Below are 23,897 nucleotides of genomic sequence, written 5' to 3'. Positions count from 1 at the left end.
TCTGCCCTGAAAAGCTTACAGTCTAATTGGGCAAGAGATGAAGGAGGCGGGATGGGAAGTGACAGAAGGCAGCTTGAGGGGCAGTGCCCCTAGGCTCTGTTTGCCAGAAGCTGGGAATAGGTGATAGGGGATGGATCACTTGATGATTCCCTGTTCTGTTCATTCCCTCTGGAGGCACTGTCAGAAGACAGGATACTGGGCTAGATGGACCTTTGGTTTGACCTAGTCTGGCTCTTTTATGTTCAGTGCTAGCAAATGCCATATTCCATGGGTTTTGTTTTGATCTAGGGCACAGGAGGAGCAGCAAGGTTTATAGGGCACCTGGAAGGAAGCATTTCATAGACCGTCTCTTGATTTTCCCTTCTCGTTACAACCGGAAGTAGTTTCCAGGATATCTTGGAGATCTCCAGTTTAAATACTGGCAATGCTGAATGAAACAGCAAAACTTAAGCCTCCTTCACGATCTTGGACTTTACCTCAATCTCCCCTCATCGCCACCTCAATGTAAATAGCTAAGCTAGGGAGTGGGGGGTATTCCATGAGCTGCCCCCCAGGTGCGCCAGTGGTGGGCTCTTCAGCAGTATGTGTGAGGGCAGAACGAGCACTGCATAGTAAAATGGCAGCTGGAGTGAAAGGAACATCTACTAATGACGACACCAGCAGAAACTATGGAGTCTTGTAGTGCCCTGTGCTTGTATTGTTATCTGTGAATCTGCTCAGAGGCTCCTGGGGAAACCCCACGAAGGACAGGCCCCTTCTTGGCAAAACAAGTTGAGAGTGAGCCTTGGGGCTTGTCTACACTACCAAGTTTTGTTGACAAAACTTATGTCAACACCCAAAAGTCGACAAAACAAAAATTGCCGAAGGGTGTTCACACTTGCTCCCTCTGACAGATCGTGTCCACACTGGGGACACCAGTATCGACAGGGTGAGCAATGCACCGTGGGTATGTATCCCACAGTGCAGTGTTGTGGGAAGGAAGAGCTGATCACTGCGCATCTTGGGATTCTCTCACAGCCCCCTCAGCTGCCAGAGCAGCACCGTGAATAGCAATGTGAGCTCTCTGCGCTGAGGAATGGCAAAGCAGCACAGCAGACTGTCCCCGTCCCCCGGCAGCAGCAGTCTGTGTCCCTAGTGCCGGGCGGAACAGGAGCATTCCAGTGTTTGCTCTTTGTTGGCTCCCCAAAGGGAGCAGCACAGGGATACTTCCCGGAGCTTTGAAAGGGGAAGGGCGCATGCCCGCAGGAGATCAAAACACTGAGCTGAGCAGCCAGGACAGGCATTGTGGGATACTGGCGGAAGCCAGTTCTGTGGACAGAACAGTCAGCAGTGTCTGCGCTGGCTCTTTGTCGACAATAAAGGGAGGGGAAAAGACAAAAGTCTCATAGGTGTGGATGTTTTTTGCGACAAAAGTCCCATTGTAGTGTATACACTCTTGCTGTTTTGTCGCCAAAAAGCAGTTTTGGGGCCAAAAGTTGCCTGTGTAGACAAGCCCTCACTTGTTGATCAAGGACATTACACTCATTGGGAAAGGGAGGAGATAGGGTACAAACCCCTGGTTACAGGGTCATGCAGTTTAGCAGACAGACATCAAGGTGGTTCTGTTCATGTAAAATACACTCCTGTTGATAGACAACTGTAGCTTGGTGGTTTGAGTTCACCAGCAGTGGAAAAACTTGCAGCTGATGAGCTTTGCCCTGCAGTTCCAGGGAGTGCACTGTCTGGGGCTGCATTTTCAGACTGAGCATCGCTTGAGGGAGGATGGGAGGCTAACTGTTTGGGGGACTGCAAATGACAGGGCCTGGCCTGCTGCCTTCTCTCTCCTGTGGTGTGAGTTTTCTGTATAGTGGTGGTGTGTGAAAGACTGTTAAATCAAACAGGGAACACAGGCACCTTTGACTATTTCCAAATGGTTAATTCTGAGCCATGTTCCCCTGGGGAAGTAAACAGTTTAAAGACACCTCAGCAGGCTGATGGGGCCCAAAGCTCTTCTTGAACTTCCTTCAGAGCCTGAAAAATGTCCAGCTTCTCCAAATCACAGGCTGCAGTTTAAAATTGCCCCTTGTCTGTTGGACCAATAACAAACCTGGCAGGTTCCGGGTTGGTCTGCGGGCCTCAGCCTCCGGCCATTGCTCACTTTTGCTGTTGATGAGCCAGACAGGATCAGCAATTCCAAGACTCAGTTCAGAACGGGGCTTTCTCAACAGAGCAGAGCGGAGGGACTCTGCAGTGCATGCTCCTACATCAAACCAAGCTGGCCGGTCCAGTTTTAGGCCTCTCTCTGTCCCAGTGGCATTCCTTCTATTGCTTGAGCTTCAGTGTTGGCACTGTGCCAACGGATCAGGAGACAATGCCGGCCCCAACGAGCTGCTTGTTCTGGTACCTAGCCTTGCAATGGTGACTCCTGCAGGAGTCCTTTTGTTCTGGTCCTCTTTGGGTCACTGGGGCAGCTTTGGACTGCCTGCAGTACTGTCTCAGTAATGACTGAGCATGATGTGGAGGGCAGCCATGTCTACCACTGTGCCCATCCCTCCTGTAGACACAGTGGCGTATGCACCAGCTACAGGTAGAAATGTTGCAGGGGACAATGTTGGACAGCTTTGCTGTGAGGAAGAGGAGACTGTCATCCCGGCATTGGGGTCAGAATGGAAGGAAGAGATGGGTGGGGGCTGGGTCCCTGTGAGGGAGTAGGCGGGAATGAGGCTGTGGCCGAGCAGAGCTTTGAAGATCCTATGCTTACGCTTTGTGGGGAATGGTAGAGTCCGCACGGGTGGCTGGCGACATGATGCAGGTTGCTAGCAGCATCTGGAGGGAGAAGCAGGGAGACCTGAGAGCAGATTGCAGGAGTTAAGGAGAGGTGACCAACGTGCACATGAGGGCTTTAGATCTTGTCTTCACTAGGAAAATGTTGTGGGAGCTAGAACTTGAGCCCAAGGGACAGTAGTCAGTAGTGATGGCAAAGGCAGCATTGGGAGGGATGTGGAGAAGCTGTGGGTTTATTTGACCAAAGTGCCTTTGAGTCGGTGACCAAACTACTTAACTTGCTACCTCACCCTGCCTGTCTAATGGGCTGGACTCTTGGTGAGCTGTCTGTGGTAACAGACCCTAAGAGGATCCCAGGGTCCTTCCCTCTGTGCAATATGCTGCACTGGAAGCTGCTGAGGAGAGGAGTGTGGGTGGAAGGCAGGTTCACTGGTGGCTTCCTGCTTTTGTTCAGGAGCAGAGTAGTGACCATGTGAATTCTGCCTCCCAGCAGGAGCTGCTTGTACTTATGTATCTATCACCCTCTCCTCATGCCACTGATCCAGAGAGACTAGCAGGAAGTGCAGCTTTTGGGGACACCTGCTGCCTTTAATGTGTGAGAGAGTCCATCTTTGCACCAAGCAGGGGGGTCGTTGAAGACTGTCACGCCAGTGGCAGGAAACTAACCAAGTGGCATGAGGTGAGTGTGGGAACTGGCACGTACCACAGTGCTCTGCATTATCATGTGCTTGCAGGCCCCAACTGAGGCAAGGCCTTAGTGTGCTGTGTAAACACATAGTGAGACAGTCCCTGCCCTGGAGAGCTTAGCTAAGTAGACAAGACAGGCAAAGGGTAGGAGAATGCAAAATGGGGCTGATGGTATTTCCTAATAGGGAACTGCGACAAGGAGATGAAGCAACTTGCTTGGAGTTGCGCAGGAAGAACATGACGGAGCCACGTTTTGTTTTGACATTTTCAAAAATAAAAATTCTGGTTGTCTGGTTCAAAATGACATTTTGGGGGGCAGATTTCCATCTTTCAAATATTCATGGGACCAGTAAAAACATCTCCCACCTAGGTCTAAACTGAAACATCCAACCCCACTCCAAGAGTTAGTCGTGGGCGGCAAGGCGGTGTTGGGTAAACTCCACTCTGTGTTATTGGGGAGCAGACAATGAACTGATTGCATGTTGACCTTAAAGAATTATGGATTAATTGCAGATTCTGTTTGTCTATTTCAGAGCTGTTGAGCATGTCTTGGATGAGCAAGGGAGGAAGGGGGTTCTTAATATAGCTGTCTGGAAACTTTCCAGGCTCAAACTATCAGGGCTTTGGAGCGGAGGCCAGAGCTGGAGAGTGGAGCAGCTCCGGAGCAGTGGAGCTGCAGGTTTCTGCCTGGAGCTGGAGGGAGCCGGAGCACAGCTCCAAAGCCTTGCAAACTATAGCTTCCAGTTTATTTTCAGCAGGGATCCCAGCTCATCTGTACAGATTTCTATAGTTTTCCTTTTGCTCAAGATAAAAAGGTATGGCCAACTAGCTGCTCCGCTCCGGACAAATCCGTTCACAGTGGAAAGGCTGGTGTGCTACCAAGAGGGATTTGCCATTTGCCGCTTTTGTCTCACCCAGAGGCCTGTTTCCAGTAGAAAAGATGATTTCCTAGAATTTCCTCTCCAGTACTTGATTTGAGGTCCCTGCCTCTGCAGGCATAAGGACTTTGCGGGGGGAGGGATAGCTCAGTGGTTTGAGCATTGGCCTGCTAAACCCAGAGGTTGAGAGTTCAGTCCTTCAGGGGCCATTTAGGGATCTGGGACAAAAATCTGTCTGGGGATTGGTCCTGCTTTGAGCAGGGGGTTGGACTAGATACCTCCTGAGGTCCCTTCCAACCTTGATATTCTATGATTTGTGATCCCCAGCCTAATCTCAATGTGTCCTGGCCTATTACTTCCTTCCCATGAAGTCCTAAATGGCTTGTTTTTGAAAATCATTGCATGACCATCTGCAGTGAAAGCACATTACCTGGTGTTGCTGCCTCGCTGTGGGTCTCCGGATCACTGCTCTAATGCTTCCTGCCCTTTGTCTGGGGTTCAGAGCGGAGCACTCTTTCCCAGCTCGTATTTTGTGCATGGGTACACATGGAGATCAATTAGATCCTATTCATGTGATGCTGTGTAGTGCAGCATGGAATTTGCAAAGGGCAACAGGCTCCTATCTGCTTTCTGGCACGTACCCCCCAACGCTCCTTCTCACTACACGTCTACAGACAGGCCTGACGTTAGAGATGGTGCACCCGTCGTTCACTCTAACTGAAGAATGTCGTTGGGGTATTTCCAACATCCCTTTGGCCTGTCCCAGGCCAGCTGCGGTAGGTTCTAATAGTGCTGCTCAGCCCCCGAGAGTGGTCACTTCTCTCCAGCATTTGAAGTCTGGATGGTTCTGAATTGGTGTGTGGAGATTTAACCCTCCAGCTACCATGGAAAGGCAGTCACGTTGGTAGGTCCTCACTTGGACTTGCAAGTGTAACCCTGGGACACAGGTGAATTCCTGGATAGACGGTATCATGAGCAGAAGCAGACCTAACTCTGGCCTTCGTTAGCATCCAGGTGCTCTGTGTTGGTTTAAAGGAGTAGTGTGGCAAGAATGTCACTTGCATGCCTTCTGCTGTCTGGTTCGCTGAACACCTCTGTCTGTGTTCCTCTGTGCCCCCATCACCGCAGTATGTCAGCTCAGCTGTGCAGAAGCAGCCTGGAACAAACCAACCTCACTCACTGTTTTCCTTAATGAAGGACCAGATGGTAGACGGGTGTCCCCTTCCCCAAAGGCCAAGTCCGTTGACTGTCTCACTCCTAATTCCTGCAAGCTTGGGAACCAAGGATCCAGAGGGGCTGACTTTGCCCCAGACAGCATCGCTAGCTCTCAGCACCAGCCTGTGCACGTGATCTGAAACCTTGTTAATTCTAGCATAAGATACCCTTCTGTGAGAGGCCACGGGGGGGGAGTGGTAATGCAAAGCCAGATCTTTTTGCACAGCCTGAACTTCTTAACCACATCGGGTCAGCCCCTGCAGATGCTACGTTGGCTGCAGCCTGACACGTGCTCACTGGCTCCTGGGGAGGAAACCTGCCTTCCTGTGGGGGAAACAACCTGAGCGTGTTTGATCTGTTGCGGTCATGCATGCAATGGGCATGTTCAGCTCTGTGTAAGTCCCTCACATAGAAGCCCCGCCCCCAGGCTATCTGTTCTGGACACATCCAGATCCTTCTCTTTGGACCCTTGGCCATTGCAGCCTGGCTGGGTGCTCTGGTAGCTCTGTCTCTGGAGGTACTCGTAGAAGTCTCTGTATGTATGGAGCATCCGTTTTCAGATGGTAGGGAGAAGCTGCCGGAGAAGGCAAATTGGCCATTAGGTTCAGTAGCCCTGTGACTAGTTTGGGAAATTCAGGAAAGTGTCTAGAATATGCAGGAGGGAGGTAGCAAACTACAGCAGGAGAGCAGTGGCCAGGAGGAACAAGTAGGTGGACGTCTCAAGTCTCGGCTCCAGGTGGCCTATGAGCCCCCACATGGCCCCATAAAGCAGAGTGGGGTGGCTGGATGAGGCCTGCAACTCAGATGCACAGCGTGTTGCTTTTGAAACCGGAGTCAGGAGTTGTTGATTGCTGCGTATTAGTAGCGCATTGATGTGTAATGAGGTAGTTCAGCCTGCTGGATCTACTTGGAGGAACCGTTTCCATGCCCCAAGGTCTCATAGATGTTACTAGATCTTTGGTGGCTACCAAAAAGCTCCTACCAGCTTCCTAAAGTCTGAGGAGAAACCAGTTCTGTTGATCTGTGTGGGATCAATTCCTGCACTCCCAAGGAGGCAGTAGGCAGGGCTTCCTATGAGTAGGTGTGTCAGAGGGCATGTGCGGGGAACCAAAATGCCACAGGGCCCTTTCCTTTCCTCCCCTGGGCTGTGATAAATAATGGTTCTCCTCTGAGCAACTTAATGGTTTTGTTTCTCCTCCAGATTTTGCGGGGAATGTTTGCAACCATGTCTCCAAGTGCCATCTCCTCTTTGCCCACTCTGCCGCATGCCCTTTGACCCCAAAAAGGTGGAGAAGGCCTCCAATGTGGAGAAGCAGTTGTCCTCCTACAAGGCTCCTTGCAGAGGGTGCAGTAAGAAGGTAATCCATCTGAGCGGGTCCAGTTGTGACTGCCCCATACCTGGTATTGTGGGGGCAGGACAGGTGTGGGTGACACCCCATGTGGCCCATTGTGCTAGTCAAGGTTTTGTCCGTGCCCAGATGAGTGTTGGTTTATGTCTGAGCGCAGTATCTGTTTCAGGGGTTACTTCCAAAGATTGTAGATGGGAGGCAAGTGGGATGCTCCACTACCATGGGGCTTGGAACCTCGGGGCAGCACAACAAACGGGTGCCCCACCACTATAAGAAAACCTGACTTTTGCTCCAGTCGGGGAGGCGATCAAATAGCAGGACAGGCGGCCTTGTACTCAAAACCAGAGTGGGAGTCAGGAGAGCTGCATTCTGTTCCTAGCTCTGTTACAGAGTCACGGTGTCTCCTTGAGTCAGTCACTTACCCTGTCTCTGCCTCGGTTTCCCATCTGGTCAATGGGGATAATGCTTCCTACATCAGAGGTGCTGAGGCTTAAATCAGGAATGTTTATGAAGTATTAGCGATGCTCTCTTGCAGACCAAAGTCAATATTTTATGAAGGGGATGCATCTTTGAAAAAGGGAACCTGGGCCTTATTTTCTCCCTCTGTTGCTTAACCCTTCCTAGAAGACAAATGTCTTCAGGTTTCTACTAAAATTCATCCTTTCCCCGTAACAATCATCTTCCCCCATTCCTGTGTTTGGAATCAGCACAGCTCCATGCCTAGTTCTTGTTAGGGAGTTCACTGCTGACTGAACAGTGGTGCAGACATGCCGTGGGAGCGTTAATTCCTCAGCACCGGAGCATATTATAGTGGCAAGGTTGCGCTGCTCTAGTTAAGGTTGTGTCAAGACTTCTGTTTAAAGGTCTAACTTCCTAAGTCCTCTAAAATGAACGTGCTCAGTTGGATTCCTTTGAAATTTGCTGTGCCTCAGGAGAGTGCAGGGTGTGGCTAATGACCCCAATGTTTCCTTTTTGTCCTTTAATGGTGTTCGATCAGTGGTTCTCAAACTTTTGTACTGGTGACCTCTTTCACATAGCAAGCCTCTGAGTGCGACCCCCTGATAAATTCAAAATGCTTTTTAATATATTTAACACCATTATAAATGCTGGAGGCAAAGCGGGGCTTGGGGTGGAGGCTGACAGCTTGTGACCCCCCCATGTAATAACCTCGTGACCCCCTGAGGGGTCCCAATCCGCAGTTTGAGAACCCCTGTGTTAGATGGAATCCTGTGGGCGAGAGTGAATGGGTTGTAGAAGTAGGTGAAGAGCTTGTGCATTTCAGTAACCCTGGGTTGGCAGAGTAATGGGGTCAGTGTGTGTATTGGGCCACTGCTGAAAGATGGCAGCGTTAAGATTGCATGGGCTCCTTAACTGTGGATTTCCTGCTTTTCTAAATTTGAGTTTTGCTCAACTCACTGTTCTGCAAGGGGACATACCACCAAGCAACCTTAACTCTGTGTTACCATAGTTTTTTGCCACTGAATTTAACACAGATGTTTAGACTCCAGAGAACACTCCTCACGAAGCAGATCAAATTCTGGAACCCAAAATACTTGCTATCATGCTTGGTAAAGCTCCAGCTGGTGGTTACACCCAGGGGATCTCCTGGTTGGCTGGCTGAGTTTCACACACAGTGCTGTTCAACTTGAGACCTTAGGTACATGGCCCTTGTGAAATCCTGCGCTGTTGCTGCTTATGAACCCTCAGGGCCCCTGCAGGAAGGGCTGTGAGATATCTGAGCTATAGCAGCTTTGCTGCCTGCTGTGAGGTGGTGCTGTGCTCAGATGAAACATCTTTGTCCTAACACCCTTTGGCAGTAGACTGGTGCCATTATTAAAATAGTGGCGCCTTCCAGAGAGACTTGGGACAACATAAGAACAGTGGGACACACCCCAAGTGGTGCAGCTGGTGTTTCATCTCTTGTTTATTAGCAGCCTTACAGAGTGGGATGTTCTTCCCTTTAGAGCTGGTGAAAGAAGCTGGATTGACAGCCTGAGAGAAGAGCAGAGAGTAGGTCTAACTAGGGCATTGTCCTGCCATCATGCCTCAGCCCTGCCGTGAAGGGGCCAGTGGTGGGGTAATCCAGACCTGGGTGCCTCTGAGACTGGCAGTAAAGTTGTTCGTTTGTGGTGGCTTTGTGATGTGGACATCTGTCACCTAGGGGACTGAGACCCTTTCCCTCTGCTGCTCCAACGCCTCACATGCTGTCAAGTGAATAACTCCATAACTCCCTGTGTACCTTTGAGCCTGGCATTTGTGTTCCTTGTTGAGAACTTGACTGTAAGGTTTGGGTTGCCTTGAAGGGCAAGAGCTCTGCCATGACTTGCTTTGGTCTTATGGAAAGGAAATGGGCTTTCTTAGCCGTCTCTGGGATCAGCTGGACTAACCCACCCCGTTCCCCCGAAATCCTGCATCTCCTCTCTGGAGCTGGTTGGCTGATTGTTTTAGTTGGCTATAACGAGATACGCTTTGGCCCAGCAATTCCACATTGGTGCAGATTGATGTGCAATAATCCTAGTTGTCTCCTGTATTCTGGTGCTTGTCAGAAAGCGTTTGGGGAGGCTACTTTCTCAAACATACTGGTTTGCTTGAGAATGTGGCATCTCCCTTGTTTTCTTCTTTCTGGAGAAATGCATCCCTTGCTCCTTGGAGTTCTCAAAGATTGTCCTGGCTGTCCAATAATCAGTTTCTTTTTTCTCCCTCTGTTTGTCTTTCTAGGTGACCCTAGCGAAGATGAGATCCCACGTTTCATCCTGCGCTAAGGTTCAAGAGCAGATGGCCAACTGCCCAAAGTTCGCTCCAGTGGTCCCAACGTCCCAGCCCATTCCCAGGTATTAAAATACCAAATTCAACCACTTCACAGGGGAATCCTCCCATTTCGTTTTCTGTAACAAATTGCTATTTAAACAGTGCCACAAGATGAACCAGAAATTGTTAGGTCAAATCTGGCCTTGAATTTTAGAGGGATTTCTAAATAGGCTTTTCCAAAACCTGACCCACAAATGTCTACATGATTTAAAAAAAAAAAAATCCAGTGGAAAAGCTTTTTCTTAAACAAAGACGACCCCCCTGCACCATTTGCAGCTCTAACATTGTGCGGCATTGCTCTAGTGCCTGAGAACCTGGGGGAACAGACTAGAAACTGCCTGAAAACAAAAGGGAAACTGACTAATCTGTTGTTTTGCCAGCTGGGAGAGATGCAGAAAGTAAACTGTGTGGCTGGTAAAATAGGTAAGCTAGACTTCAAAAACTCTTTGAACTTGATTCTGCTGTCACTGACTGTGATGCAAATATGGAGTAATTCCACTGAAGCCACTGGAGGTGCATCAGCATGTGATCAAATCTTTGCCTTCAGTCTAAGGTGGTGTTTGGTGCTCGTGGTGAGGGAGTGACTCATGGTGTATGAGATCCTTTGGAGTCCACTGGGGTCGGCTTGTCTCTGTGAAGTCTGTTCATTTTTAACCTGTCCTCTTCCCTGTCGGTCTCTGTTGTGTTGAATTCTTGACTGCTGTTTCTTTTTAGCAATATTCCAAACCGTTCCACTTTTGTCTGCCCTTATTGTGGAGCCCGGAACCTGGACCAGCAGGAGCTGGTCAAGCACTGCATGGATAACCACCGCAATGACCCCAACAAAGTGGTGAGCTTTCCTTGGGCAGACGGGCGAGAATTTCCATGTCCGTCTCTTTGCTCGTGAACGTCTTACTGGGCAGAGAACGGGAGCAGGGTAACCTCCAGTGAATTGGAAGTCTCTGCGTATTTTAATCAGTCCCCTGTTCAAAGTCAACAGGCACACACATCTGCTTCTGGGCATAAAGTACTATCCGCATTTCTAGCTCATTTAATCTTTGTTAAATCTCTTTGACAGGCAGACATGGAGCTGGATCTATTAGCTTTGCTCGAGGTGCATTGCAGAGCAAGAACTGGGTTAAGCCTAGATTTCAGTGCTGTCTCCCTAACTCTAATGGTTTTGCTTTGCCACTCACTTTCTGCTACAATAGGCTTTGACTTTTAAGGGCCTCTTGTGCTTCTGAGACGGGAGCTTCTTCTGTCCCCCTAAATGCAGCGTGCCTTTAAGCTCACAGAGGGATCACAGCTTTTTGGCAGGGAACCCTCTGCACTTGATTGATCGTATTTCCTGTGTCCGATTCTGGTCCTGAGCCTATTGCGCTTAACACTCATCGGTGCTAAAAGGGACCATCTCTAGATTGCAAACACCTCTTTAACCCACTAGAGCATCCCCGAGGGTTCTCAGCGCTCTGTCACTTTCATGCACCGTTCCCACAGTTGCATGTGCCCCTGTGGGAAATGTGTGAGCTTGCATAATGTCTAGGCAGTCTCGAAAATCTGCCCGACGAGTCTGGAGGCTTCCAGTGCTGACTGACGTGCCTAGCTGTCCAGCTTGTGTAGATGTACAGCCTCTCTTGAAGAGGGCGTTTGCAGAAATTGCCTCTGACTGATAGAAATCCAAAAGGAAGTCTAGTCCTGCTAGTGTCTGGGCTGTGGGCGGCAGGCAGGGTTCCAAGAACTGCACCACATTGCTGGTCTCATGACTTCCCTTTCCTCCCCTGTATGTTCTAGGTGTGCCCCGTCTGTTCAGCGATGCCCTGGGGGGACCCCAGCTACAAGAGCGCCAACTTCCTGCAGCATCTCCTACACAGGCACAAGTTCTCCTATGACACCTTTGTGGTGGGTACTGCCTCAAATCAAAGTTCAAGTCGCTTAGGGCCCTGGCTGTTCCCACTGACCACGTTCCAGCCCTTAAGCAGCTGGCGTTGGCTTCACATGTGGCTGGCCCATATGAAAACACCACTTTTGTGTGCAATTATTGCACAGTTTTCATGCTGAGCTATCAGTTACTGGCATCTTTTAGTGGGGGAACGGAAGAGGAAACGTTTTCTTCTGTATCGCAGGTATCTGTGCCAACCAGCGAAGTGGCCTTGAAATAACTTCTGCCTTTTAGATAGAATCACATCTAAGACTGAGACAAAACAGCATGTTGGAATGGCGAAGCAAGACTCTCCAATAGGCTGTGACAAGAAACTCTGGTGAATTGTAGGAAGTTCCCCTAGCAGAATACATGAGCGCAGGAGGGGTGGGGGAGGGGTCCTGTCTGAAGGCTGAGCTTTGTTCCTGTGGCCTGCACTTGTGGGAGTCAGCTGTGTGTTGCTTTATTATTATATTATTGCAATAGCGCCTCGAGGCCCTCGGGAGGGAGCTGGGACCTGGAGATGCCCGCAATGAAACAGATTCCTGGCACTAGGAGCTTCGTCTGAGTGATGAACTTCGCCAGGTTGTGATCAATGAGGCCAGGCAGTGGAGTTGGGAAAGGAAGAGTATTTACGTTTTTTATCAGCTCATGTGTCCCTTTTAAACACACTAGACAATGAGCAAGAAAAGCGTCACTGAAAACCTGCTAGGACTACAAAGTTCCAGCCAAATGTGCTATCAGGTTCATACCAGCCTCGACGTGCAGGCTGAATCTCACCTGAGCTTGATGCATTTTTAACTAACAAGGTTTTTGAGAGAGGTAAAGCCACTAATTCAGGAGCTGGGTTGCATTTGGCAGGCTCCACACTGCCTTTTGGCACACAGCACACGCTCCCTCCGCAGTCTGCACTGGGGACTTGAGAGAAGTGAGCTGGTGGTAATTCTGTATGCGTAGTCACTGTTCCAGCCAGCCTCAGGAAGATCTCCATCCGTGAGAAGCTGGCCAGGCTGTACTGGCATCTCACCAGAAGCAAAGGTCCAAGATGTGGCCATAAGCAAATACCCATGTTCAGGGGCGGCTCCAGGCACCAACGCACCAAGCGCATGCCTGGGGCGGCAAGCCGTGGGGGGCGGCCTGCCAGTCGCCATGAGCATGCCGCCGAACCCATGTTACCAGAGGACCTCCCACAGGCGTGCCGCCGAAAGCCACCTGACCGCCATGCTTGGGGCGGCAAAATACATAGAGCCGCCCCTGCCCATGTTGTACAAACAGCTGTAGGGCATGTGCCCAAAAGGAGTGTTGTATAACGTTGGACTGGCTGAGTCCAGCCCCTCGCTCTGAGCCGTGCTCTCGCACAGCGGCGTTGGAAGCTGAGCTCCAGAGACCATTCAGAAATACGGAACGTGCACAGTGTGCCGTCTCCTTCTCTGGTGCGGTGTGCAAATGAGAACTCTGGCAGGTCTCCCTCATGGTTAATCTTTGTGTGGGTGTGGGGTGGTACTCGCCCCTCAAAGGCTGCAGCCAGGGCAGTTCTGCTCCAGGGACCTTGTAGATAAACTCCTGTTTGTATCTGCCATTATCATTTGGTAGATTAGATTCCAGAGTGACTGTTAACCTCAGAGGACAGATACTAAGCTTTGAAATATTTGCACGTCTCATTTTTCAAAGGATCCTCATGGTCATGTAGTTTGTGCCCAAATTTGGGTACTGAAAAAAAAAATTGTAGTGTTGATAGAAACCTTTTTTGACTTTGTAAATGAAACCTTTTCAATTGGCTGCATCTTCCTGCTGTGTGTAGGCAAACCAGAGAGTGAAACTGAGGCTAGAACTGACCAGTTTAACTTGACTGTCCTTTTAACACGCAAGAAATAAGCTTAGTAAGGTAAATTAATGTCCTGTTTTTCCCAGCCTGGCCTGTCTGAGGTGGCGGTAATTGCACAGGTGAGGTTTCTTGTAATCATGTGGCTGTTTTGACGGTGCCGATGATCTGAAAGGAAGGTCAATGTGAAGATTCTTTCCGCTTGGCATTGTGGCCCTTTCTTGGGAATGTCACAGCACCCGGGCAGACAGCTCATTAATGCAGGGAGAGATGCACTGACTCCTCATCAGCCCCTCTGACCTGTTCGCTCTTCTTGTTCCCAGGACTATAATATCGATGAAGAAGCAGCGTTGCAGGCTGCGTTGGCGCTCTCCCTCTCGGAGAACTGAAGGCGACTGCTGAGCAGCGGTGTGGATCCTTTGCACAGGTCGCCTTTCCGCTAGGAGAGGTGTGACACTTGTTAATCCCTCTGCATTCCCTAGAGATTAGGCAACCCATCTCTGGTTAAATCGCACCTTGTTTAATAAGGTGGAATCTTTCGTTGCACAATGAAATGGTGAGCGAGCATGATCTGGTGAGAGTGACACCTGCTGGATGGGAAGAGGCAAAGGCGACCTTACCAAATGTTTGTTTTTTCCAATTGGGCATTTCATATCCATATACGGAGTATATATCTCTATCTATTTATTATTAGATGCTTTTTGGCACCGTTGCTCCTCTTATTTGTTGCGGTTAATGGGTACATAAAACAATGATGCATTTTATGTAAAATGCCCTAGTTTTCAATTCTTATCCATGGGGTTTTTTTAAAGCGTTGAGCGTTTTTTAACCTCGTAAGAGTATTTATTGAGATGTTGGCCCTCCACCCTCCCGAGGGCATGAGCCGTCTGTTGCTCAGCTCTATTGCTGCTGCTCACGGAAGGCCAGAAGCAACGAAGCGCATTGGGCTAAATCTGGGAGTGAATCTGCTGCGCTCAGATACTGCGATGACAGGTCTATTGAAAAGAGCTAGGTAGAAATGGGAAGGAATCCTGACCTGTCCTGCCACTGGCTTTCTTTCACCTTCCTCATTTTGTACTGGCTTTTGTGATACTAGACTTCTTGCATTTTTTCTACATTAATCGGTGTGGGACCTTTTCACGTTTTATAAAGCAAAACAAAGCAGTTACTCTTCATATCGCAATATTTGTGTTTGACTAGGAACAATAGTATTTTTATGGAACCTTAGTAAGAAAAAAGTTATATTTTTTAAACACATGCTGTGGATTCAAGAACTGGGGTGGGGTGGGGAACTGCTGGAACCTGGAATTGAGAGGGGGCTCTTTTCCATTTGCACCTGAGCAACAGAAAGGTTGCATTGTTTCATATTTATTTTTGGGGGTCAATTTTTATTTTTTATTTTATTTTATTTTTCAAATAAAGATGCTGATGTGCAGCCATGCTGGATCAGACATGTGACCCAAGCATGGGAGGGCGGTACTCGGAGTTACTCACCAGGCATTAACGAGGGTGTTGGTCAATGGATCAAGTCCACTTCTGAAAGAAAATAAAAACTGTGAATAAGCTACAAGCTGTGTGTGTCTCCAAGATGCAACGCCCTGCGAGTTGTTCAGCAGAGGGGGTGTTCTCTGGGGCAACAGCCCCATTAGCATTAGCATAGCAAGGAGCGGGCCAGTTAGCGTCTTGACTCCAGGCTGTTCGTTCGCTTCTGTCGGCATGGACGGGCTCTTTGGCTGGGATTGTGAGGGGGCTGATCTGGTCCTAGCTTGGCAGAGCTCAGTTCAGCAGTGGTCTGGTGTTTGGAAGCACATGCAGTACAGTGTGACAAGCAGGCTGCCTTCCACTATTGGTACTAACTTTAGGTCTCTTAAGTCCATGAGTGCTAATGTGTGTGAATATGGCGTCTATAGTGTGCAAATCCAGCCTCGGGCTGTGGCATGGAAGCTGTAGTTAGGGACTCAGATTCTAGTCACCTGTGGAGAAGGAAACCGATGCTCCTCAGCAGCCATCCAGAGGTTGGTTGGGTCTCTGTGATCCCGGGGCGAAGATTCGGGAGCTCACTGGGAGTGACACCAGTAGGATAATTTATAATAAACGTTGCGCCCCAGATTTTTTTTTTCTGTTACAACTAATTTTACAGCATTAAATCGTGTAAGGACATGACTGCAAAACTCTCCATTGGTGTGGAGTTAAACCCAGCATCTGGTGCTGGCCCTGTCTGAGACAGGACACAACTCAACGGGCCCTTTGTCTGAGGGCGTGGCAGGCCCTGAAATCAGGTAGAGATCTGTTTGTAACCAACCAGGTGGCTGAAACTTTGGCCTAGCTGCATGCATTCTTCCAGGGGCCCAGGAGGCTGTCTGGGCATGCTCAGTTCCAGGCTCTTGCTGTAGTGTAGAATCAGACCAGCTTAGTCTTTCTGCACTGTGAAGATCACTTCCTCGTTCGCTCCTCGGCCGCTGCAGGCGCCTCTCTGGGGATAGGGCAGATCTGACCAAAGGTTTGGGCTGAGCCTGTTTTTAAGGGAGTTGAAATTCATTTTGGAATAGTATGGCTAGCAAAGAATGCTGGGAAACAGACTGACTGGAGCAAGGTGCTCTCTCCCTGGCAGGGAGACGTGTCTCTTCAGTTAACGTGTCCAGCCAGCGCAGTTAGGAAGGAAGTGCTGGGAGTTTTGACAGTGCATTTCCCTGTCTAGTTTTTGCCCAAGTCTGTCACTTAAACGTCATTGGTGACCTTGCGTTGCCTGTCGTTCAGTGGGGCTGTGTAGCACTGGTTTAAACCACCTCCTTGTACTGACTGGAGCCCTGACGTTTCCCACCTTAGATGCCAAGCCTCAGACTGATGCTGCGCACAGCCCCTTTCTTCCCAGCCAAGGAGAACTGGCTGCTTGTCAGTGGGCTAGTTCCCATCCTTAACTGACCTCTGGGATCCCCATTGCTGGATCCTCCTTTCTGTAGGGACTGGACATCCTACTCCACAGCACAAAACAAAACAAAGTTCCTGGCTGGTATCCACCAGCCCCTCTGTTGATGAGCTCTGTGGAAGAGCCCTGTGGGAGGCAGGGCAAAATCCATCTAGGACCATTTCATTTCCTGTCTGCTAAGAGACATCCTGTAGCCTCCCTAGTTATAAACACAAAACGGGTAAATCACGTACAGTCCTGCTTAGCAAGCTGGAACCCAGCACCTGCCTTTTCTAGGGAGCTGGGAGCTTTTCTCCTCCAGTGCCCTGGGAGGGGCAGGCCTGGTTAGGAACACAGCCCAGCAATAGATACCTTGTCCACTCACAACCTGTTGTGAAATGTGAAGGGGCAGGATTCATCAGGTGCTGCGATTCGCTCATCCCAGAGGTGTTTGGGTGACGCTGCACTTTCACATTCAGGGTGTTTCAAGCCAGAAAAGGCCACTAGAACCTCTAGTCTGACCTATGTAACGCAGGCCATTAAACTTGTCCAAGCATGAGGTGTTGGGTGGCTGGTGGCCATGTGTTGGCCTCTTGGAAGGGGACCTTTCCTCCATCTATCTCGCTGTTCTTTAGCCATTTTGCTTTCTGGCTCCATGCCTGGTTCCTGTCCCTTCCCGTCACAGTTAAAATTGGTCTCATCACTGGATCGCTTTTTTGTTCTCTCTTTGCTCTTTTATCCTGTGACTTTTGTTATTTGCCACCCGACCTATCTTGAGTCCTTCCACCTGCAGCAGTGCAGGAAGCTACCCTATAACCCCACCCAAGGGAAGGAGCATTGCAGCTTGCTGACCTGCCTGCTCTTGGTCTCCCAATATGGACACGTTCTGCTACTAAAGTCCCTGGCTTATGGTGGTCTAATCTCTAGCACGCTGGCTGAAGGCTGGCTGATGCTGTGGTACCTTGCGGAGGGATCTTCATCTCCAAACCCTTATTTATCACCCTTCGACCTTTGCTCTAGCCCGCACGGTGAAACCTTTCTCCAGAAAGAGCTGAGTGGCTCTGCTTGCCGCTGGTTTTGCCCACTGACTCTTTTTTCCTTTGTTGCAAAGCAGCTGCCATCTCCCAGCGTGCTAGAATGCCACCTACTTTGCACCTCACTTTGATAGTCAGGGACCAATTGGCAGGCACCTAGCACTGGTGCATTCCCTCTGAGGGATGGGGTGCTCTGTTGGGTGAAAGTACCACTTCGCACTGATGCCTGTTGACTCTTGGGGTGCATGGCAGCTAGCTAATCTCCTGGAGTTTGGGAGCTGGCTTGTGCAGGCCTTCCTTTCAGCATTGCTCTGGCTGCGAGAGACTCACCATCTGGCACCGCACCGTTGCTGCGAGCGGGTCCACGGCCATGATATTTTAAACATCTCAGTAGCCGCTTCATTCCAAGCTTGAAGCTTAGTTTGTAAGTGGGTTACCCATCAACGTAGCTGAATGCAATTGCCTACTGCAAACCCAGGGACTGATGGAAACTGCTCCCACTCACTGCCTTTGACTGTAAGATGAGATCGGACAGGGAAATTCCACAGTACAGTGCTGTTAACCTTGCATGTTTTGCTTCGCTTAGTTGGGATGGGTTGGGGAAGGAGGTTTTGTCTGTCTAGCCTTAAAACCCAGCCATCTGCCAGCAGGCTGTTTTGTCCTGGGTTTGAATGTGTACTGCTGTGGGTGGAACGTAAAGAGGGCAGCGGAAATATAATCCAGAAGGCTTTCCTTCTCAAACGAGAGCCTTCTACCTTTCACAGATGTCAGATCTCATCTGTTCCCATTTCTTTCAGCAGCATTAAGCTGCAGAGCTTACATACCTTTAAAGTAGGTAAGCTTTAATAAACCTACCTAACTTTTCTACTCTTTTAATGTACTATATCGAATGGGGTCCAGTTTTCCACTGGCTTTCAAGGCATGGGGAGTGGGGAGAGTGTCTCTGAGTCTTGTCTTAATGTAAATTGTGTCTAACAGAAAATGAGTTTTGGCAGGAGGAATATTTTACTTATGGCTTGAGGGTGGATGTGCTTGGTCTCTGTTCAAAGTGGTGGCGCAGCACTGTGAAACGCAAACCTTGTGCTGGGAACAGGAACAGCAATGAGCTGGCCAGTGTGATGAGGAAGAATCAGAACCCAGAAACCTTGTTAACTTTCTCTAGCCCTATCTCACCCCAGCCTGCCCGCTGACAAATTGCCTTAACTTCTGTTCCTAGCATGGAGTTTGTTCCTGTCTTTTGCAAGAAATAGTCATGTGCTAACATAGAAGTCTTGTTTGCCATAGGTTCATTTGCTGTCTTGTTATAACGAGCAGAATCCTCTAGGGGGAGCAACAATTACACACTTGCTAGGGGAAGCCTGTCTAGTGTACATCTTAAGTGCTGCATTTTGTCATTCCACTTGAGATGCCGTTGGAAAAAGCTGAAGCCATGCGCATCTTACAATGAAATGTGTAAATGTCTCTGGAATGTGTGCTGTCATGCAAGAAATAGTCATGTGCTAACGTAGAAGTCTTGTTTGCCATAGGTTCAATTGCACTTTTGAGGCAACAGGGATTAGTGGTTAGAGCAGGGACCTGAAAGCCAAGACAGTCGAGTCTGTCTCTACTACTCCACTCACTAGCTGGGTGACCTGGGGCAAGTCGCTTAATCTTTGTGCCTCAGTTTCCCTACCTGAGCAATACCCACCTTAGGGATTATTTAGGGGGGGGATGCCCACCTCTGTAAGTGCTAGGGGATCCTCATATGAAAGGTGCTATAGAAATGGGAAATGTCACCTTTCAAAATCAGCTGAGTGTCAGCAAGCACAGTTCATTTTTCAGCTGTATATTCGTTCAGATCTCTTTTCCTAAGCAATGTGATGATGTTTGTAAATCATTCACTCTGTGCTCAGAATAGCTGTTTGGTTCCAGCTGGCTAATCTGGACTTGCTAAACGAGGGAACTGTGCTGGAGCAAGGCCGTCTTTCAATGCGTGCCGGTATGCTATGTCGATATTTTCAGTGCAAATACCCAGAGATGCTATCGAGTACATGAATGTCAATGGCATATGGCTCTCAGACATGCAGCGCACCGCAGCCTGCAATAGAAAAGGGTTTTTTCATATGGGATAGCTTCATGGATGACTTTGGGTTTATGAGGCAGCTTTCCTACCACAGGTGTCCTAAAGCTCTTCCCACTGGAGTGAGTGAAACACTGGCAGGTGCTGCAGCTGTTCTGCCCTCTGCAGTTCCCCAGATGTTGAGGGAAAAGCTGGCCAGGATTTTGGGGTTGTGGAAAAACTGTTCAAAGCAGATGGGCAGCAGCCGTCAGATATGGGCAGAGAGGTCCTTGATGGAATGGCTGAGCCAAAGGTTGCTAACTGGGCACATCAAGTCACCGTGCGTTGTTCAGCTGAAAGAGCAGCTGCCGCTTGGGAGAATCTCCAGGGTGGGTGACTGAGGAACTCCCTGTGCAAGCACAGCGTGTCTCAGCTAGTACTCAGCACAACGCTTAAAAGGCCTGTGTTTAAGTTCACTCATTCCCATACTGGGTCCATTTTAGCCTTTAAACACTGATCCGTACCGAGTCTGTTCGTTGTGAATGTCTTTGCTTCTCACCCTGCTCACTCAAAATCCAGGCCGGGGAGGGAGTGGGTTGGCGTTCTTCAACCACACTGAGATCTAGGAGGTGGCTGCCTTCTAGTCCAGAAGCCATCCTCCTGCAGGGTTGCTTCGTGGTCCCACTGGGGCCTGAGAGAACTTTCAGCAGTGCCATTGACTTTGGATAGGACTCAGGCTCTCTTGAAAATTTTGCTCCACAGTCCTAGTTTGAAGAGCGCAATTTTGAGGCTTAACCAAGGTGCTTCCCTGCACCCTGTTATCCGAGTTTTAGGCTCACACTCTAGTAATACAGGGTTTTTCCACCTTAGTCTATATAGTAACAGAAAATATTACAAAGCATGTTTGCTCCTGGGTGGCTAGCTGTCCCTCCCCCACCCCCTCACCCTGAGGAACCTGCAGTCATCCCTACAACACATGAGCAAAGGGCAAACACTTAGAAGAGACCAGCTGCTCAGAGGAGTTTCCTGAGTTGGGAGTTAGCCATGTGGGGCCACCTGGGAGACATGAACAAAACCATATCCTCAGTGAGCCGGGGGGGTTTCTTCCTAGCTGGTCACTGCCCTTTCCCCGGGGACAGATACCTGGATTTCCTGACGATGATGGTACCTCCTTGCAATATATGCTCTCTCCAGGGAGAAAGGAGTTGATATACAACCTGGGAAGGGTCTGGGTTCCCTGTTTCTGCCAGTGCAGTATCCGGATCACTGCCTCTGGCCTGTACTGTTGAGTCCCATGTATAAAGAGCTCATGCTGCTTTGTGGGCCTGGAAGAGGGGTAGGGGTGGCATCCTGAGCAGGTGGCTGGCGAGGACCCCTTTCTGTCGTATAAATAATGAATAGCAGCATTTATTGGCCCAAGCTTTGCCCTGGAGATGGGGAACGGGAAGGTGCAACAGACGCTAGAGAGGCAGCATGGCTGTGTGGATAGACTTCTGCGGCTGAGAGTTGAGGCCTGAGTTCCATCCCTGGCTCTGCCACAGCCATCCTGTATGATCTTCAACAAGCCACTTCTCTGTGCCTCAGTTTCCCCAGCTCTATAGCGGGGGCAATGATACCTGCTTTTGTAAAGCACTTTAAGGCCTATGGATGAAATGCCCCATATATGTGCTAAGTGGATATTTACTATGCTCCCTTTGCATCAGTTATGTGTAATAACATAAACTAAAGGGGTTTACACTCAGAATTCCACGTGTCGCAGCGAATCACAAGACTTCTTCCCCTTGAACTCCTGATTCTGCTGGAGGTGTGGGACTGTTGGGCCCACAGTTCTAGGTGTCGGCAGAGGAGTCCCCCCTGTTGCGTGTTCTCTGTCGGGTTTGGCATTGGTGACAGTCATGCTATTCAATGTGGTGTTGTGACTATTTTGCATATGAATAGAACTTTTAATGAGACATACTGTTTTTTGAAGAAAAATCAATGATGTATTTGTAGCAAACCATTTTTTCTCAATAAATGCAGTTTCATCCATTGGTGTCGGGCTGAAATCTCTTGGGAGCTTGGGACAAATTGGGTAATGGACAGTGTCAGCTCAAGGGAACAGAAACCCCCCCCCACACACACTCAGTAGACCATTAGTGGGTCTGCGTCCCCTCCCACACTCCTCATCCTCTCACTTATGTGTTTGAATCTCTTATTAACACAGTTATGTGCATGTCAAGGGAGATGAGCACCATCCAATCTAAATCTCAATGTATGTGTAAGCGCTTCACTCTGATACCTTGCTGCTAACTACAGTTCGGTCCTCTTTGGGATATTCTTGGCTCTTCCTTTCTGCCCGGTGATGGGACTCCAGACTAGCAATTAGCAGCTAGGAGGAGGGGAGTAGAGAGCTGAATGAATTTTAGTAGCATATGAACTTGTCTGTTTTTTATGGCCATTCCAGACGCTTTGAGCCTGCCCGTTGCATTGGACAAGACACAACTACAGGTGTCTAACCTGTCTCTGCTCTGAAGCACCACGAGCCTGGAGCAGAAGCAGGTATACCAAGGCAAAGCCCGCCGAGATAGGGCAACAAGTGCTGAATGGAATCAGCGTCTTTGTTTGGAAAGGGAGACGCAGAGTTGATCTTTATGACCTCGTCCACTGACTCATTAACTACTGCAGAGCACTGTGGTGCCTGTCAAGTATCTGGCAGACAAGGTTTCATCATCCTCAATCTTGTATTTCCAGTGCCCTCTGCTAGATAGGCCTCTGTATCAAGTCTCCAACAATGCACTGACTGCTGCTTATCTGGCTGAGGCAGAGCAGTTAAAACCTTATCTCTGGCTCACCTCTGTCAACAGTGGATTTAAGTGTGGATTTAAAACAAAAACCCAAAGAAGGGTGATCGTAACTACTGTCTGTCTTCAGAGCCTGCCTTTTGCTCCTCAAGTGGCCTAATTTGGCTGCACTGTTCATAACTGTTTTGCATCATTAGGTGAATTCCCCCATGCCTCATGCTTGCACAAGAATTGCTGAGCTGTAGGAAAAGTCCGGTGACAGAATTCTGTACAGGGAATGCAGTTACAGCGAGCTCGGACAGCTTCCCTGCAAACACACTGAGCAGTTGGCCATCAGGGCAAAAAGTGCCCCCTACTCCTAGCAACCCGGAATCTTGCACAAAGCGATGCACTTTCTGAGCCGACTGCTCCCAGCAATCCATTGCTGAAAACAAAGGGGATGCTTTTTGACGGGTTTATGAAGCCCTGTAACCCTCTGCCAAAGCTCTAGGAGTCTATTACTCTGTGATTAGCTTCTCCCTGCTGTTGTGAATGGACAGTGTAAGCAAGGGTGTGGCCGTGCCTTGGCAGATTGGGACAGGGTGGGAGGCTCCTGGCTTTGGGAATCCTGGGTATCTCCAAGGCCCTAGAAATTGGGATGGGGATTTTTTCCCCCTCCCATAGCCGTGCCTGGGTTGAACAGTTCATAGTGCTCTAGCTGTGTGCTGACTTCTCCACAGTCCTGCCTGCTTTGGGGGCCCAGGTTGGAGCGTGGGTTGGATAACTGCTCTCCTGCTGCATTAACTGGGCTAGCAGGTAACGACTCTGGCTGCTGCAGTGATCATTTCTACAGGACCAGAGGTGGGCTGCTGCCTACAGGCTATGAAAAGACTGTACCCGATAGGCACGGTTGCATGTCTGTATTCCCTGCTGTACTTGGCACAGCTGGCTGGCTAGTCTGGAGCTCCCTGAATGGATGCTTTGGGAGCTGCTCTGGTACCAATGGCTGCCCACGGTTCCAGGACCCCTCCTCTAGCCACCTGTGTGACTGACATACCCCCAAGGATATGAGAATATGGTTCTCTTGGTCCCTTCCTTGCATTATGGGACAAGTTCCAAATACCGGGCAATGCCGGGAGATTTCTGTGACCCGCTCTGGCTACAGTCCAATCTCACCTCCCCATCCTGTATGCATGGTCGTGTCTGCCTTTGACTGCAAAGGGTTACATGATTTCATGGCTCATTTATGCCTTTTAGATGCTAGAGGGAGAATATTTTTAAAGTGTGTTTATGTTGAAATGCAAGTATAATAAATCCTACAAAATACCCCAACCATTCTGCACACCCAGACCCTCGCCTTTGCTGGTGGTGGTCACTGAATGACACTAGGCTCACTATAGTTGCTGGAGATCCTGCCACAGAGGGACAAGTCAAGAAGGAAGCTGGGGCTAGTGGGTAATCTGAACCCGGAACCCGTCCCCCTCTCCTTGCAGCTGCACTAAGGAATAGTCACACTCCGTGAATCCGGTTCAGAAGCTACAGAGCACCTGGCAATGCCCATCTACCAGAGAAAAGTGGTTTGTTGCCTGAATTGCATATAGCAGTTGCCCAGTGGCTTCTCGACTGGATCTCAGGCCATGTCCAAAGGATGGTGCTCAGCAGGGTCGTGTGGAATAATTCTCGCTCTCAGGTCCAAAATCTGCTGAGGAACTGAGGACAGGAGCAGCTCTTGCGCTGACCCG

At 49.4% G+C, this 23,897-nt stretch overlaps 1 protein-coding gene across 8 annotated transcripts in view; it reads left to right on the top strand.

The window, feature by feature from the left end:
• The window catches only part of RNF166 (ring finger protein 166), a 38,020-nt gene that overhangs the window by 1,921 nt on the left and 12,202 nt on the right, over positions 1–23,897 (top strand). For 3 of the 8 annotated variants that reach the window (XM_039502715.1, XM_039502716.1, XM_039502719.1), the window contains 5 exons: positions 6,745–6,901; positions 9,611–9,723; positions 10,415–10,529; positions 11,471–11,578; positions 13,743–21,424. In XM_039502715.1, the coding sequence (XP_039358649.1) occupies positions 6,745–6,901; positions 9,611–9,723; positions 10,415–10,529; positions 11,471–11,578; positions 13,743–13,808 (559 nt within the window). In that variant the 3' untranslated portion in view covers positions 13,809–21,424. Of the gene's footprint in view, positions 1–169; positions 3,443–3,983; positions 4,266–5,734; positions 5,939–6,744; positions 6,902–9,610; positions 9,724–10,414; positions 10,530–11,470; positions 11,579–13,742; positions 21,425–23,897 lie in introns of those variants that run through there. The other 5 variants (XR_005588729.1, XR_005588728.1, XM_039502714.1 and 2 more) reach the window with 4 other exon arrangements.

This window comes from Mauremys reevesii, linkage group 16, assembly GCF_016161935.1.
Source record: "Mauremys reevesii isolate NIE-2019 linkage group 16, ASM1616193v1, whole genome shotgun sequence".
NCBI lineage: Eukaryota > Metazoa > Chordata > Testudines > Geoemydidae > Mauremys > Mauremys reevesii.
Note: the sequence above shows the minus strand (reverse complement) of the source record. Positions and strands in the feature narration are given on the sequence as shown.